At 40.6% G+C, this 17482-nt stretch overlaps 1 protein-coding gene across 7 annotated transcripts in view; it reads right to left on the reverse strand.

Moving 5' to 3' along the window:
• The window catches only part of LOC138955311 (netrin receptor UNC5C-like), a 508460-nt gene that overhangs the window by 98226 nt on the left and 392752 nt on the right, over window positions 1-17482 (reverse strand). For all 7 annotated transcript variants that reach the window (XM_070326944.1, XM_070326961.1, XM_070326954.1 and 4 more), the window contains one exon: window positions 1117-1297. In XM_070326944.1, coding sequence (XP_070183045.1) covers window positions 1117-1297 — 181 coding nt within the window. The remainder of the gene's footprint in view (window positions 1-1116; window positions 1298-17482) is intronic.

The raw sequence follows: 17482 nt of genomic DNA on the forward strand, positions 1-17482 counted from the left end.
TTTCCGTGAGATTTTCACTTTCTTTCATGCGTCAGGCTTTTCAATAGACAAGGAGCCTTGCGTTGTTTGGGTTGAAACCACCTTAATAATATAGCTGTTTTGGTGAGCTCACAGGACAGGCGCCCAATTGTGACTTGTTTTTTCTCTCCATAGTTTGAGTAAACAGATTATTTTTCCAGGGTTTGAGTAAACACTATTTTAGGAACAAAGACGAAACGAGAAATAATACTGACAGCTATTTGTTACAAACTTTATGGCATCGTTGAATAATGTTTTGTCATTCCTTAGACAACGGACATTATGAAACTCACTCAGCCATTAACGCGTTTTGTCTTGTTCTAAAGGAATTGCACAGGGTTGTCAGGTCAGAATTCTGTTCCTAAATCAAACCTAATGCCATTTAAAATAAGATGATGTTTTTAATACGACCGCCACATGAATCAACTGTCGTAGAGACTGCAATGTTGCACGTGTTTACAACGATTCACACTTGGCTTGTAATAGAATGACAACTTTCTCACTCGGTACGGTACATTGCTTTTTGCTGAAAAAGATAACTTCAAATATTACAAGAGAAAATTCTAGCCCACCACTACCAGCACGCACACCACTCAGCCAATAACGCACTGGTCCGAGCAGCGGTCAGGCCTGAGGGTATGACACGAAACACGCAAAGCTCACTCCAATCTTCTTCTGGGGTTTAAAGTTATTTGCCCCCTGTCCGTTCGGTTTAAACAAGTTTATTCAGTAAATGTCATTGGAATATTGCCGCATACATGAAATAAGAAACATGGAGCACAACAAGCTAGGCTTATGAGCGTACTCTTAAAAGCAAATGAAATTTGGCGGACGATTTTAATATAACAAGTTTTCCCCCTGTCCGTTTCCTCATAATATATTGACTTTGTTATGTCCGCTGCACCATCACCATCACCATCGTAACTAGATTTGTTTCTGTCCATGAAATATAGGTTCGTGCGATATTTAAAGTACCATGATCGCATTGTATTGGTTTAAATCACACGCATGGGTGAAACTGTATTTATTTCAATCTATTCTCTTTTGAATGTATTGCATTTCGCGAGGAGTACGGAGTAAGCATGTACTGCTACTCACGGTAGACAAGGAGGCTGGCGGAGTCGGAGAGGCGCCTGGTGGCAGGGTTGACGGCGCCACACGTGTAGTTGCCCGTATCCTGCAGGCGGGCTTGGTTGATGATCAGGCTGCCCTCGCTGGAGATGATGAAGTTGATGTCCTCCGCCACGTTAAGCTCCACGTCGTCCTTCAACCAGAACACCTGCACACCGACAACATCACACAGTGTTCTGATATAACTGGGCTGAACTTGGATTCGATATTTTTGTTCGTTTGTTTGTTTAGTTGCTTGTGAGAGAGAGAGAGAGAGAGAGAGAGAGAGAGAGAGAGAGAGAGAGAGAGAGAGAGAGAGAGAGAGAGAGAGAGAGAGAGAGAGAGAGAGAGAGAGAGAGAGAGAGAGAGAGAGAGAGAGAGAGAGAGAGAGAGAGAGAGAGAGAGAGAGAGAGAGAGAGAGAAAGTTCGAGAGAGAGAGAGAGAGAGAGAGAGAGAGAGAGAGAGAGAGCAAGAGAAAGAGAGAAAGAGAGAGAGACAGAGACAGAGAGAGACACACACAAATCCAACAACAACACAACAACAACAACAACAACAACAACAACAACAACAACAACAACAACAACAACAACAACAACAACAACAACAACAACAACAACATTATGCAGACGCTTGTTTGGGATAATTGCACTAAGATAATGGCAGATGCTTTAGAAAAGTTACATTTAGAAGCCTTACGAACGTGTGTGTCAGTTTCCGCGGAGTTAAAGGCACAACCCATGCAAAACTCGATGAGGAAAGTGGGTTATGCAGTCTTCAAGGACGAAGGAAAATACATAAATTAATTGTTTTTCATAAGATGGTACATAACAAATGCCCCCAGTACTTAGTGAATGTATTGCCCCCTCTTGTATTTGATATGTATCCGTATCACAGACGAAGACCATTAGAAAGATACGTGCCTCCCCATAAAACACAACTATTTTGCACCTCATTTATTCCAAAAACGACTGTTCTGTGGAATGACTTACCAGATAAAACTAAAATGACCACCTCTTTGAGCGAGTTAAAAAATGATCTGTTCAATGTTGATTCTAAAGTACCATGTCATTATCATTTTGGAAAAAGATTTGAACAAGTCCATCATTGCAGATTGCGTATTGGTATGAGTGATTTGAATTTTGATTTATGTAAGCGGCACTTCAAGGATTTCCCCCAATGTGAATGCGGTTACCCCAGAGAGACTGCTGAACATTATTTGTTGTATTGTTCCTTGTATAGAGATGCACGATTATTGTAAATTGATAATTTGATAGCTGATTATAAGTTTATTGAAATATTATCAGGGCTCCCCACAGTGCGCGTCCCTGCGTCCCATACGCACTAGAAGCCGAAAACACGTACTGGACATGTATGGAGGGGGTCCCGGGACGCACTAAACTTTAAAAGAGCGGGTCCTGGGACGCTCTAAATTTCTTTTATCGTGCGTACTTTTTCAGGCTGCAATCGTAAACTATTTTACACAGCACACAATGCGAGACCACAATGCTTTATAAGCACACCGGGGATTTTTCGTTTTTTGAGCCTTGGAACCCTCTAAAATTCTGCAATGTTCATGGACCCTCTAAAAAATGAAAGTGGGGGTCCCGTGACCCTCTAGGAGGGGCGTCCGTGGGGAGCCCTGGTTCATTGAAAGGCATCCCGCAATATTTCCGGAATGTCAATCAGACCATATTTCATAACTGTACAAGAATTTATTAGACAGACGGGCAGGTTCAGTAAATGAGCCTCTACATTGTATTCATTATATTCATTTGACACTGTCACGAGACATATGCTGCCTGACAAATTGTTCCTCATAATCTCTCTTGTGTATTTTGTCCTTGTTTTGACTATGCCTCGATTTGTGTGCAATTTAGTGACATTTTCGCCGATCACAAAATGTATTAATTTTGCGTGTGTGCCTTCTGTGCATTTATTATTATTGTGACGAGATCCACTCTTCCCAAATATCTGGCGCTCCAAGTCTTCTTCATCTTCTTCTTTTTTCCTTATGCTTATTTCTGTTCTCTCGTGTTCCATGTCTTTTTACATTTAGTCAAGTTTTGACTAAATGTTTTAACATAGAGGGGGAATCGAGACGAGGGTCGTGGTGTATGTGTGTGTGTGTGTGTGTGTGTGTATGTGTGTGTGTGTATGTGTGTGTGTGTGTGTGTGTGTGTGTGTGCGTGTGTGTGTGTAGAGCGATTCAGACTAAACTACTGGACCGATCTTTATGAAATTTTACATGAGAGTTCCTGGGTATGATATCCCCGGACGTTTTTTTTCCTTTTATTTGATAAATACCTTTGATGACGTCATATCCGGCTTTTTGTAAAAGTTGAGGCGGCACTGTCACACCCTCATTTTTCAATCAAATTGATTGAAATTTTGGCCAAGCAATCTTTGACGAAGGCCGGACTTCGGTATTGCATTTCAGCTTGGTGGCTTAAAAATTAATTAATGACTTTGGTCATTAAAAATCAGAAAATTGTAAAAAAAATATTTTTTTTATAAAACGATCCAAATTTACGTTTGTCTTATTCTTCATCATTTGCTGATTCCAAAAACATATAAATATGTTATATTTGGATTAAAAACAAGCTCTGAAAATTAAAAATATAAAAATTATGATCAAAATTAAATTTTCGAAATCAATTTTAAAACACTTTCATCTGATTCCTTGTCGGTTCCTGATTCCAAAAGCATATAGATATGATATGTTTGGATTAAAAACACGCTCAGAAAGTTAAAACGAAGAGAGGTACAGAAAAGCGTGCTATCCTTCTCAGCGCAACTACTACCCCGCTCTTCTTGTCAATTTCACTGCCTTTGGCTTTGCCACGAGCGGTGGACTGACGATGCTACGAGTATACGGTCTTGCTGAAAAATTGCATTGTTGTATTTTCGCCTTACGCGACTTGTTGTTTCTTGTTGTTGTTTTTTCCACCTTCCACCCCCTCCCTTTTCTGATTGTTTGCTTATCAGGTTTTTCTGTTTGTTATCGTTGTCTGAAATGAGTTAATGTATATAATCACCACCATCATGTTAACCTTTGTTATGTAAGCCTACTTACCAGGATTACTTAAAATAAGCATTATATGCTTGAGTTAATAATCCTAAAAACCATGTATTGTTTTTGTCATGATAAAAATTTAATAAAGTTTTGTTTAAACCAACAACAACAACAGACAAACGAGACATTTTTGCAAGAGAAAAAAACTAATACATGTACAACTCGCGTGAAGCGAAATTACTACATTTACTACATTACTACATTACTGTTGCCCAATCTGTCGGACACACAGAATGAAATTGACCACACTGCATTTCTTTCATGAAGACAATAATTATAGTTTGGTCAATACCCCGCGGCAAGTAAATCGCTCACACCCTCACATGAAAAACGTCGAAAAATGTACAAGCCAGTATAGCGCAGTGGCGCTTACAGGAAAGCACGCTTTTCCTTATTCTTTTGAACTTTCTGAGCTTGTTTTTAATCCAAACATAACATATCAATACGCTTTTGGAATCAGGAAATAATAAAGAATAAAATGAAATCTTTTTTGGATCGATTACTCCAATTTTAGTTTTTATTAGAATTTTAGATTTTTGATGACCAAACTCATTAATTAATTTTTAAGCTTCCAACCTGAAGTGCAATCCCATAGTTCGGGCTTTGTCGAAGATTGCTTGACCAGAATTTCAATCAATTTGATCGAAAAATGAGGGTGTGACAGTGCCGCCTCAACTTGAAAAGAAAAGCCGGATAAGACGTCAAAAAAGGCATTTATTAAAAAAAAAAAAAGCAAACAAAACCTGGGGATATCATAATCAGGAACACTCATGTAAAGTTTCAAGAAGATCGGTTAAGTAGTTTTCTCTGATTCGCTACACACACACACACACACACATACACACACACACACACACACACACACACACACACACACACACACACACACACACACACACACACACACACACACACACACACCACACACACACTCACTCACACACACACACACACATAACCCTCGTCTCGATTCCCCGTCTATGTTTAGACTAAATGTAACAAGTCGCGTAAGGCGAAATTACTACATTTAGTCAAGCTGTGGAACTCACAGAATGAAACTGAACGCACAGCATTTTTTCACAATGACCGTAGTCCGCCGCTTGTGCATAACGGAGTGAAGCTGACGAGCCTGTTCAGCGCGGTAGTGGTTTCGCTGTGCTGCATAGCACGCTTTTCTGTACCTCTCTTCGTTTTAACTTTCTGAGCGTGTTTTTAATCCAAACATATCATATCTATATGTTTTTGGAATCAGGAACCGAAAAGGAATAAGATGAAATTGTTTTTAAATCGATTTTGGAAATTTAATTTTGATCAAAATTTTTATATTTTTAATTTTCAGAGCTTGTTTTTAATCCAAATATAACATATTTATATGTTTTTGGAATCAAGAAATGATGTAGAATACGATGAACGTAAATTTGAATCGTTTTATATTAAAAAAAAATTTATTACAATTTTCAGATTTTTAATGACCAAAGTCATTAATTAATTTTTAAGCCACCAAGCTGAAATACAATACCGAAGTCCGGCCTTCGTCGAAGATTGCTTGGCCAAAATTTCAATCAATTTGATTGAAAAATGAGGGTGTGACAATGCCGCCTCAACTTTTACAAAAAGCCGGATATGACGTCATCAAAAGTATTTATCGAAAAAAAAAACCTCCGGGGATATCATTCCCAGGAACTCTAATGTCAAATTTCATAAAGATCGGTTCAGTAGTTTGATCTGAATCGCTCTACACACACACACACGCACAGACAGACAGACAGACAGACAGACAGACAGACAGACAGACAGACAGACAGACAGACACACACACACACACACACACACACACACACACACACATACACCACGACCCTCGTCTCGATTCCCCCTCTATGTTAAAACATTTAGTCAAAACTTGACTAAATGTGAAAAGGGACAACTTAGGTACCGTTGCATTTGTCACACGTAAAAGTGTCTCGCTGTGTAGAGCGATTCAGAGTAAACTACTGGACCGATCTTTATGAAATTTTACATGAGAGTTCCTGGGTATGATATCCCCAGACTTTTTTTCATTTTTTGGATAAATGTCTTTGATGACGTCATATCCGGCTTTTTGTAAAAGTTGAGGCGGCACTGTCACACCCTCATTTTTCAATCAAATTGATTGAAATTTTGGCCAAGCAATCTTCGACGAAGGCCGGACTTCGGTATTGCATTTCAGCTTGATAGCTTAAAAATTAATTAATGACTTTGGTCATTAAAAATCTGAAAATTGTAATTAATTTTTTTTTTATAAAACGATCCAAAATTACGTTCATCTTATTCTTCATCATTTTCTGATTCCAAAAACATATAAATATGTTATATTCGGATTAAAAACAAGCTCTGAAAATTAAAAAAATATAAAAATTATGATCATAATAAAATTTTCAAAATCGATTTAAAAACAATTTCATATTATTCCTTGTCGGTTCCTGATTCCAAAAACATATAGATATGATATGTTTGGATTAAAAACACGCTCAGAAAGTTAAAACGAAGAGAGGTACAGAAAAGCAGCACAGCGCAACCACCGCGCTAAACAGGCTCGTCAATTTCACTGCCTTTTGCACGAGCGGCGGACTACGGTCATTGTGAGAAAATGCAGTGCGTTCAGTTTCATTCTGTGAGTTCCACAGCTTGACTAAATGTAGTAATTTTGCCTTACGCGACTTGTTTCAACTTATTTTACAAACACAGCATTTCCCTCCTTTAATTTACTTCTGTAGCTATGGTTCAATCCCCCAGCAAAGAGTTGTCTTCCCCGCGGTTGCCAAGACAAACAAAACTGATCACACTATTTCAATCAAGACTCCTCACACGAGCAAACACAATACTCCTGGTGAGAAAAGGGAGAGAAACAGCTTGATTCAAAGCCAGCTCCACTGCGATAAAAATCTACTTATCCTCCAAGACAAAACATCCCCTACTTTTACTATACCCGGTATACATTCCCCACTATCTCCCCAACCCCTACCCCCTCCTCCTTTTTCTACTAACGTGTGTGTCAGCTTCCGTGAATGCTGTTTCCATTACTGGTGAAGAAAATTGAAAATACCAGGAGGTCTGTGAACCGCCGTTCGTCGCTACTTTCAAAGCATCTACCGAAGCGCATAAAGTTCTGTCTGTTTGCTGTCGTTGAGGAAAGATTAGGCTTTCTCCGTTTTTGCGCTCAATAAGATACCCGTGTATTCTTTCCCACTCGCAGCTGCCTAAGTCAGTGTCACAGGTCTCTAGCTCGCACCTGAGGGTAAGATGTCTGTGAACAGTGTACTTTTAGAGACACAGGGCTACCTTGTGGTTGGTGGAGAGAAATGACCAGCAGGGCTCTTTCCAACAATATCTACCTCCCTCCCCTCAGTCCTTTGCCAACGACTTATGTCTCCCCCTTCTCATCCCATTTCCGACGACGACCACCACCACAACTACAGTCACCATCACACAAATACATTCACAATGTTAAACAAGTCGCGTAAGGCGAAAATACAACATTTAGTCAAGCTCAGTCGAACTCACAGAATGAAACTGAACGCATTGCATTTTTTCCGCAAGACCTGTCCACCGCTCGTGGCAAAGGCAGTGACATTAACAATCCAGAAAAGCGCGGTAGCGGTTGCGCTGAGGAGGATAGCACGTTTTTCTATATCTCTATTCTTTTTAACTTTCTGAACGTGTTTTTAATCCAAACATATCATATCTATATGTTTTTGGAATCAGAAACGGACAAGGATTAAGATGAAATTGTTTTTAAATCGATTTCGGAAATTAAATTTTAATCATAATTTTTATATTTTTAATTTTCAGAGCTTGTTTTTAATCCAAATATAACATACTTATATGTTTTTGGAATCAAAAAATGATGAAGAATACGATAAATGTAATTTTGGATCGTTTTATAAAAAATTAATTTTAATTACAACTTTCAGATTTTTAATGACCAAAGTCATTAATTAATTTTTAAGCCTCCAAGCTGAAATGCAATACCAAAGTCCGGCCTTCGTCGAAGATTGCTTGGCCAAAATTTCAATCAATTTGATTGAAAAATGAGGGTGTGACAGTGCCGCCTCAACTTTTACAAAATGCCGGATATGACGTCATCAAAGACGTTTATCCAAAAAAATGAAAAAAACGTCCGGGGATATCATACCCAGGAACTCTCATGTAAAATTTCATAAAGATCGGTCCAGTAGTTTACTCTGAATCGCTCTACACACACGCACGCACAGACAGACAGACAGACAGACAGACAGACAGACAGACAGACAGACAGACACACACACACACACACACACACACACACACACACACACATACACCACGACCCTCGTCTCGATTGCCCCCTCTATGTTAAAACATTTAGTCAAAACTTGACTAAATGTAAAAATAAATAAGGTAGGAGAGCAAGTCTGGATCAACTATAGCGCAGACATCAGTAACTGTTGCAGTCACACCACAAACCGGAACATCAAACGGCCCAGTTACTTCCCTGGAGTCTATTAATACCATATGATCCGGCGACCGTTAATCTTTCGATTGCAAACATCAGTTCTAAGTTGAATGATTCACTTTAAAGGTCCTTGTCTACATTTTTATACCGAAATCGCCATTTGACCATTAAAATGCAGAGTCTATTATCTACAATTATCAACAATACACCCCCTTTCGATCAGGAAAGACGAAGCCAGTGTAGCCGTTTGAAAATTCATTGTAGTATTCCAGCGTAGTACTCATAGTAGGATATCCTTATTTGGAAAATGCCAAGCGCAAAACTCCTCTCAAATCCCGTGCATTTCGTGCGTTTAAAAAAAAGCGTGGACAGCGCTCCAGTGTCAAACTGTTGCTGCACTTGTTTGGGCGTGGCTATAAGCATAGTGACATGAATTTGATTGGTCAGTATTTTTAGGCAAAGCACATGTTCTCAGCAAACAGAAAACAAAATATTGGAAGCGTGAGTCAGGCTACCCAAAAATAAAAATCTGTTTTTACATATATTTTTTTTTCTATAACTTTTTCCCCCATGGTTCATTCATCATCTGACATAACTTTTTAGCGAAATCTAACCATAAGATTATTGAAAAAAAGCAAAAATGTAGACGACCACCTTTAAATTTCAGGTCACAGCAGGCATGAGCAAATGTGGGTTCTCTTCCCGCTATTCTCCGTACTTTGTCTTTCTTTGTTTATCATTCTGTATTTTATAAGTACATAGTGCACGTTGGCGTCTCGACTTATATTCCTTGCAACATAAAAAGGAAAATAAAATCAGAGGGGGATAAAGCTTCGAGAACTTCATTATTCTGTTTCGTTTATGAGAAAAAGATTAATGTACCCCCTCCCCCGCCAACACAAACTCAATTTAATGTGCACAATAACAAGCGAGCAAACCTAACTATAGTTCACAAGTCTTCCTTCATCAGACACTATACATCGTCGGAGTCATCCCGATCGAGGGAAGTCAAATGGCCATTTCAGCCAGCACACGGGAACCCAGCACTGTTTGCAAGGAAACTCGAAACCTAGCTTAGTAGCGCATTAAACAAAAGCGTGCTTTTTCCATTACCTGTCTGTGAATGGTTACGAGAAGATCGTGAACGTAGCGCAAGGCAGACAAGAAGGGAGAAAGTGGAGGCAGAGGACAAGAAAAGGCAAAAGGGGGAGGGGGAATTTTTACCTGCTTCTGTACCTCCAGCATGATGGAGTAGCGCGTCATGAGAAAGTGGGGAAAAGTAGTGCGGCTCACCTAGACAAGTTTTAATTGTACCCATTGCGCGCCCAGTCATCAGTACGTTCACATAGGTGAAAGCTTTGTACACAGCCATTCTTCCATCAAACGAAAACGGGACATGGAGAAATAAATTCGGCAAAAAAGAACAGTCGAGTAGAAGAAGAACAATTGTGACTTACAAACGTCTTTACTGCTCGAAAGTGCCTGTTGGCAGCTGCAAGCAAAATAAAAGTGCTCCAAATAAATCAAAATCTTTTAATAAGAGAGAACATGAAACTGACTGAGATTTACGGATAGAGAACGAAGCTATAAAACAAAACAAAAAAAGCGTGACACGCACATACCTCAGTTCTACTCTTGAATACTAACCACATAAAGACTGACTGACTCTCTCTCTCTCTCTCTCTCTCTCTCTCTCTCTCTCTCTCTCTCTCTCTCTCTCTCTCTCTCTCTCTCTCTCTCTCTCTCTCTCTCTCTCTCTCTCTCTCTCTCTCTCTCTCTCTCTCTCTCTCACAACTGACACGCATTATTGATATGGCAGCTTCCGCCAACATAACAACAGGAATCTTGTTCCTCCAGACTGAAATCCGCCACCCCAACACCTCCTCCCAAAAGCTTCTGTAAACTCCCTTCTTTAAAAATAACAATCATTTTCATTTCTCACGACTACGATCGAGTTTTCCACGTAAATCCAACACCACTATCATTTTCCTCTCGCCGAAATTCATCACAAGCGTGTAATCCCTTCTCTTACACTGTTCCCGTCCCTGGCATGGACCAGAAAAATGAATTATAGGTGCCAACGTGCAAATTTGGCAGAATTGTGCAAAGCTGGACACAATCCCAGCGCTTCAATTGGGGGCCATCCTACCTTTTCCATCTTTGTACGGAACACCCAGGTGCGGGGTGTGGATTTCATGAGGAAACAGGTAGCAAAAGGGACAGCACGATAACAATTGGAAAACTTGCATGGCTCTTTACTTCGCCATGAGGATAGCGTTTTTTGTCCTTCCGATGTTAAGCAGGCTTCTCTGTACCAAATCAGAAACTCCCAAGATTTTATTCCTGCACGTCCCACCCGGACAAGATGCTTAACTTTTAAGAGGAGATCAGGTTGTGTTTGTGTTTTTATTCATTTAAAGAAGATTTGATATAATAAATGTGAAAAGATTCGAGTTTTTATTTAGATCATTCTTCGCTTTACTGTGATGGACCTATACATTTAAATTCAAACACGAAGACCACCATGTAAAGAGAGAAAGGAAACACAATTGAGTTGGTCCCGAATATATAGCTAAATAGGTTGAAGGGACAAGAAAGAAAAACAGTCAACCGACCTGTACCAAATCAACAGTGCACGATCCCAAACAAAACCTAACATCCTTGCGGGTACAGAAATTAGCCGAAATGACACAAAGCGTCTATATCTGCTGTACCGTGCCTTACATCGAGCTATTTTGTTAAAAAATTTTGTAGTCGAAATAAATCAACAAATCCCTTTTCGCTGTGAGAGAAGATCTCGGGTTGGCCCTACTCGTGTTGGTCTCTACACTGGACGAGATGTGAGAAGGCAGGCACTTAGTGTCGTGTGGGTGTTGTGGACCACAGCGGGGTGTACAGGGGTGTGTGACATCAGGTAAAAGGGTAAGGTGAGTGACAGGCCTGTCCCCGACCCCTCTCCATCCCACTAATGGCCCACCACTCACTCACCTCGGACGGTAAAAGCCGTCTGTTTGCAGCATGGCTACTCGATCTGTGGTTAAGGACAGTAGTTTTGCAGCACTGTATGATTGTGTTGTAACTGTCTATCTCTTGTTTTGCCTCGACATGTCGCCCCGTACCTTTCGTAACGTTCAAAATCTCATGATCTTTGCACCTTTTCCATTCGGTTGTGACATTCTTCATGCAGCTGCGTAAGTCCACAGTCATTGTTAAGTTATGCTGTTTCTGGTATGTTGATGCTTTTGAAACATTCTTGAAATGTTCGACCATAATCGAATTCGCTTAGTGTATTCTCATCCTGACCTTCTTTGTCGCGCCGTGTTAGCAGCGCCAGTTGACATGGCCCGATTTCTTGACACAATTGAATTACTGCACTGACTGGCCCACTTGTTAATTTGGTTAATTTGCCCTCAGTTCCTGAATCTGTTCTTGAACCAAAATTGTGCATCAGCTACTACTCAGTCTCCCTGAACTGTCTACTTGTAGCATTCCTTTGGTTTGCTACTGGGATACCATTACACCATGTAGTTGTTTTTTTTATGTTTGTACCTGTTGCAGGTCTTGTCCATCGTCATAAGAACCCCCAGGCCACCCCCACCCCATTCCATCTCCGTGCCATGTCCTGATGAAATTTCCCCTCTTGACATAAAAGTACTGCAAGAACGGTTTTAACCGTACAAAAAAACAATAAGCGGCAGTACTTGTAAGCATGTACTCCAAATTCTTCCCAGCCATGTGCCTTCCATCTGCAGCCTGGGAACAAGGGCTCGCAGACAAGCAATTACCTGGCGCCTGAGTATGAATAGTAATGAGCTGTTCGTCTCTCTTTGGCTGCAGGAAAGTGGGGCCCGAGTGTTGCGCGCCGGACGTGCACGGCCTACGTACAGAGCATAAGAAGCAGTGTTTGCTTGTGCACGGCTTTTCGTGGGATACCTAAACTACTGACACACTTATTTTTCTGATTGCTTGTAAACCTAATTATCTTGGAATGTTTGCCAACCGTGAAACCCCACCCATCTGCCTGTCCCTCCTTGATTCTCTTTATTTTTTTTATTTTTTTTTTATTCCTTTCGTTATTTTAGTTTTTGTTTTTGAGGTCAAACTACGTTGGACTTTCATGTTCGCTTAGATGCGGGTGAAGTTTTTTCCCGAAGTAAAATGGTTCGTATTTTTTGAGCGACCAGTCTTCACTTCACGCGTTTTTCTTTCTTCCTTCTTTCTTCGCGTTAAACATTTGGATTTGCACTTGTTTGTCGCTTGACAATTTATCATGCCATGCTAATGGGGCTTCATTTATCATTGAAAGTGTTCCATACGGATCAATCTATGGAATAAAGACTCACGTAGAGGATGTTAAAAACATAATTTTAGATTGACCCCCTCGTATTCGTAGTATTGATGATATACTTGAAGACAATAGCCTAAAACCGATTGTCCCACTGTTATCAGTTATATTTAATAAACTCTGTGCGGCAGTCACGACCCAAAACCAGAAAAGGCTACAGTGATAACACAAACAAAGGCAGATAAGTTGTCAATACAAACGACACCCTGTCGTCACAAAGGTCGTTCACACACAATGGGTTGATGCGAACAACATCAAACCTATCAATCAGCATACCAGATCACCATACCTGATGAGATTAACGCGCACCATCACTCGACAAGGCCGCTCGAATACCTGCCACAATCTGTACTCCCACGTTGCGGCTATTGCGATCACCCCTCGACTATGTGAAGGACTTATTATCACGTCTAGGACCTATTATACACGTTTTCCGACAAGTGTCTCGCTGTGAGCGTTATCGCAAGGTTGCCCCCTCCAAAACGTATGCTTGCACGGATGTTTATGACGTCGCTCTCAGTCAGTGAAGCCTTCACTCCTTGGATGCTACTGACGATGAGCGTTCTACACTGCTCTCAAGTAGAAACCATTGCACACGATAAGTCTACGACTTAGAGGTTAGTTATGGGGGTAAAAATAAACACACGTGTGTGTGAAAAAAATCTTGCACGGTAGGGAACAGACCAAAAGGTCGCGGGGGAGCAATCCATAATTTGAGAGCTAAAAACAAAAAGAAAGAAACAACGCGTTGTCTCCGTAACTCTGTTCAATGTCCAATTCACAGACAGTTTTACATTTATAATTCTCATGTGTTGTATATGACGCTCTATCCTTGACATCAGTCTAACTAGCGCATGAGGTGTTTTTTTCAATCCACGTGAACAAAATGCCGCATGCCAACTGCAAAATAATTGAGGCCAAGTAAATTAACATGTGCCAAACACGATTGATTTTTCAAAGTTAGTAACCTATCTGATACAAATGGTTTTGAAATTGTTGGTAGTCTTATTTGCTTGCCGTGTCAGGGTTGTTATGACTAAGGCTGACTGGGGTGCACCCACGTCTGAACGAGAAGGGGGAGGCCAACACAATCATCTCGGTTCCGCCTGAAAGAGGAAGAAAAAGGCAGGACTCTTCCAAGACTCATAGAGAAGATTTACTGGTTCCTTCAGTTCGTCTTCTCTCGGTCTAACCCCGCTCCTGCATTCCTCCCTAGCACATAAAACCGGCAGAGGCTAATAGACTGCTGCCTCACCCCCTTTGTAACTTCGCACGTCTGCAAGATTTATGAAAAAGCGAGTCTCCGCAAATATGCGAAATAATTAAAAGAAGAATGCGGTAGTTATGAAGAGTTGCTCACCTTCACAGCATGTTGGGTCATGAGAGCTTTCTGGCTGCTGCGAGACAGAGTTTTTTAAGTCAGCAATTTCTGGTGGAAAAAGTTCCCGTACTAAGAAAGACAAACAAAAGTTGTCGTAAAGCCTTGTTGTTGGCGCTGTAAAACCAGCAGCGTTTATTTACTCAGGCGGTGGCACACTGTAAAGTCTGCAAACGGCTGGACCATGGTAGCATCCGTACGCCCCATAAAAGCTGGGCTGTCAGCGAACAACAGATCACGTTCTGGATGCCCCTCGGTCTCCACTTCTCTACAAATACAGCCTTTCGCCGCACAGTGGCTTACATCTGCGAAGAAACTGCACCGTGATAAAGGCTGTCAGCGCATGGAAAAGATACAAATATTCGTTTGAAAGCGCTATGAGTAAATACTAAAAAGCCAGGGAAAATTCTGAAAAATTGGCACGACTCCCACACTGACTGAGTCGGTCAAAACTTATCCGCTATGGAACCAACATTGAAACAAAGAGGAGGAAAAGAAGAAAAAAATGACAACGTATATCTTCAGATACCCATCAGCTCTGCACGGGAGAAAAAGAATTATGGTCATATTTCTTTGGCCGCTGTATCTTAAATAAAAAAAAATAAATAAATAAAAAAAAGGCAAATGGACGAGGGGCGAAATATCAGCAGCTGATGAAAACCTAGATACTGGAGCAGACAACAGCACTTTGTTTCTAAAACGGCTGAATGAACAGCGAGAAAACTCGTAAACCGTCGAGTAAAAATAGTACAATGACGAAGAATTACACAAGCAAGCAACCTGTATTAGACAATGATCTAGCCTGTTAGTCAAGCAGCTCCCGTTATCTAGCTGCATCCACTCACTAGCCTGAGTGCATGAATACTTACTGTTGAAATGTTCCCAATGCTCTCACGCTTCAAAGCAAAAAAACAAAACAAAAACAGCACAGTGAAGCATGCTCGATGTACTTCTTCATTGTCAACACTTTCTTCAGATTTGAAGGGTGGGAGACAGTTAAAGAGAAAACGAGTTCGAATGGAGTAACAATGCGCTTAATTAGCACAAGATAAGTAACAAAGTAGGCCCTTTTGAAAGTAACTAGTTCAGCTTTTCATTTACCATCTTAATGATAATTACGGAGTCTCGGCCTAGTCTTTAAAGGGGTTAAACCCCGTCCTTTGCTATACATATTTTCATCTGAAGTCTCCAGCGAACTTCAGTGAAGAGAATGGATCAAAGACTAACGAAAAGAAATAGAACAAGTCGCGTAAGGCGAAATTACTACATTTAGTCAAGCTGTGGAACTCACAGAATGAAACTGAACGCACTGCATTTTTTCACAATGACCGTAGTCCGCCGCTTGTGCAAAACGGAGTGAAACTGACGAGCCTGTTCAGCGCGGTAGTGGTTTCGCTGTGCTGCATAGCACGCTTTTCTGTACCTCTCTTCGTTTTAACTTTCTGAGCGTGTTTTTAATCCAAACATATCATATCTATATGTTTTTGGAATCAGGAACCGAAAAGGAATAAGATGGAATTGTTTTTAAATCGATTTCGGAAATTTAATTTTGATCATAATTTTTATATTTTTAATTTTCAGAGCTTGTTTTTAATCCAAATATAAAACATTTATATGTTTTTGGAATCAGGAAATGATGTAGAATAAGATGAACGGAAATTTGGATCGTTTTATATAAAAAGAAAATTATTACAATTTTCAGATTTTTAATGACCAAAGTCATTAATTAATTTTTAAGCCACCAAGCTGAAATGCAATACCGAAGTCCGGCCTTCGTCGAAGATTGCTTTACAAAAATTTCAATCAATTTGATTGAAAAATGAGGGTGTGACAGTGCCGCCTCAACTTTTACAAAAAGCCGGATATGACGTCATCAAAAGTATTTATCGAAAAAAAGAAAATAACGTCCGGGGATATCATTCCCAGGAACTCACATGTCAAATTTCATAAAGATCGGTTCAGTAGTTTGGTCTGAATCGCTCTACATACACACACACACACACACACACACACACACACACACACACACACACACACACACACACACACAGACACACACACACACATACACCACGACCCTCGTCTCGATTCCCCCTCTATGTTAAAACATTTAGTCAAAACTTGACTAAATGTAATAAAAACAAGGAGAGGGCGTGCCTGCTGAAAGGGAAGTATAAGGGGGTTGTGTCAGGGACTACAAAACAAAACAAACACAAACTTTATCAGAGATAAACAATTTCAGCCAGGCAAATGGAGACCAGCACTACCAAGGAGCTGGCCCACAGACGGGGTAAAGGAAGGAACAAAAGCCCGACTGAGGGTCAACACGACGGAACATCATCACCTTCTCAAAACGGACGCCAAATCCTATAAGCTGCCGATCGAGCTTATCTACTGGGGAACTTCCATCAGATCTAGGGATCCCACACGGCGAGAAGCAAAACAAGGAGGCAGGCTCTCCTCTCCATCTGGTGGAATTAATGCGCTGAGAAGTGACCGAGTGGTGCTGACCCGAGAAAGCCGTTTCGTGTTTGGACAGAAATCGAAGGCTGATATGTAAGCTGGCCCCTGGCCAGAGTCCTGACCGGACCAGACGGTGCCGGGCATAAAGATCACAGATGCGTCTGGCTTTTTTTTTTAACCCGCACCATAGACAACGATCGATGACACAGTAACACGCAAGTTCTAAGCAGTATTGGCCAACATAATTCAAAATAGGAAAAGCGAAAGCGTATTCAACAGAAAATACACTACATTATAATAGATAAACACGTGCAAGCAGAGAGACAGACAGATAGATAGACGAACAGACAAGCAGACAGACCGACAAGTAAAGCAGATATAAGTGCAAGTATACGTATTTTATAAGTATGTAAGTAAAATTTGAACAAAGAGCAAGCCAAATAATGCCGAAAATAGCACCGACCATACTCCCATCAGCAAGCAACACAGAAACAAAGGACTCTTCAAAACGCACTTAGCATTTCGGTCAGTTCACTAATGAGCAGCTAATCGTCAATGAATCCATAACATTTTCTGCGCGTTACAGGATTCTTCACCAGAGCTATTGAAGATACCAATATT

The sequence above is a fragment of the Littorina saxatilis genome, linkage group LG2 (assembly GCF_037325665.1).
Source record: "Littorina saxatilis isolate snail1 linkage group LG2, US_GU_Lsax_2.0, whole genome shotgun sequence".
NCBI lineage: Eukaryota > Metazoa > Mollusca > Gastropoda > Littorinimorpha > Littorinidae > Littorina > Littorina saxatilis.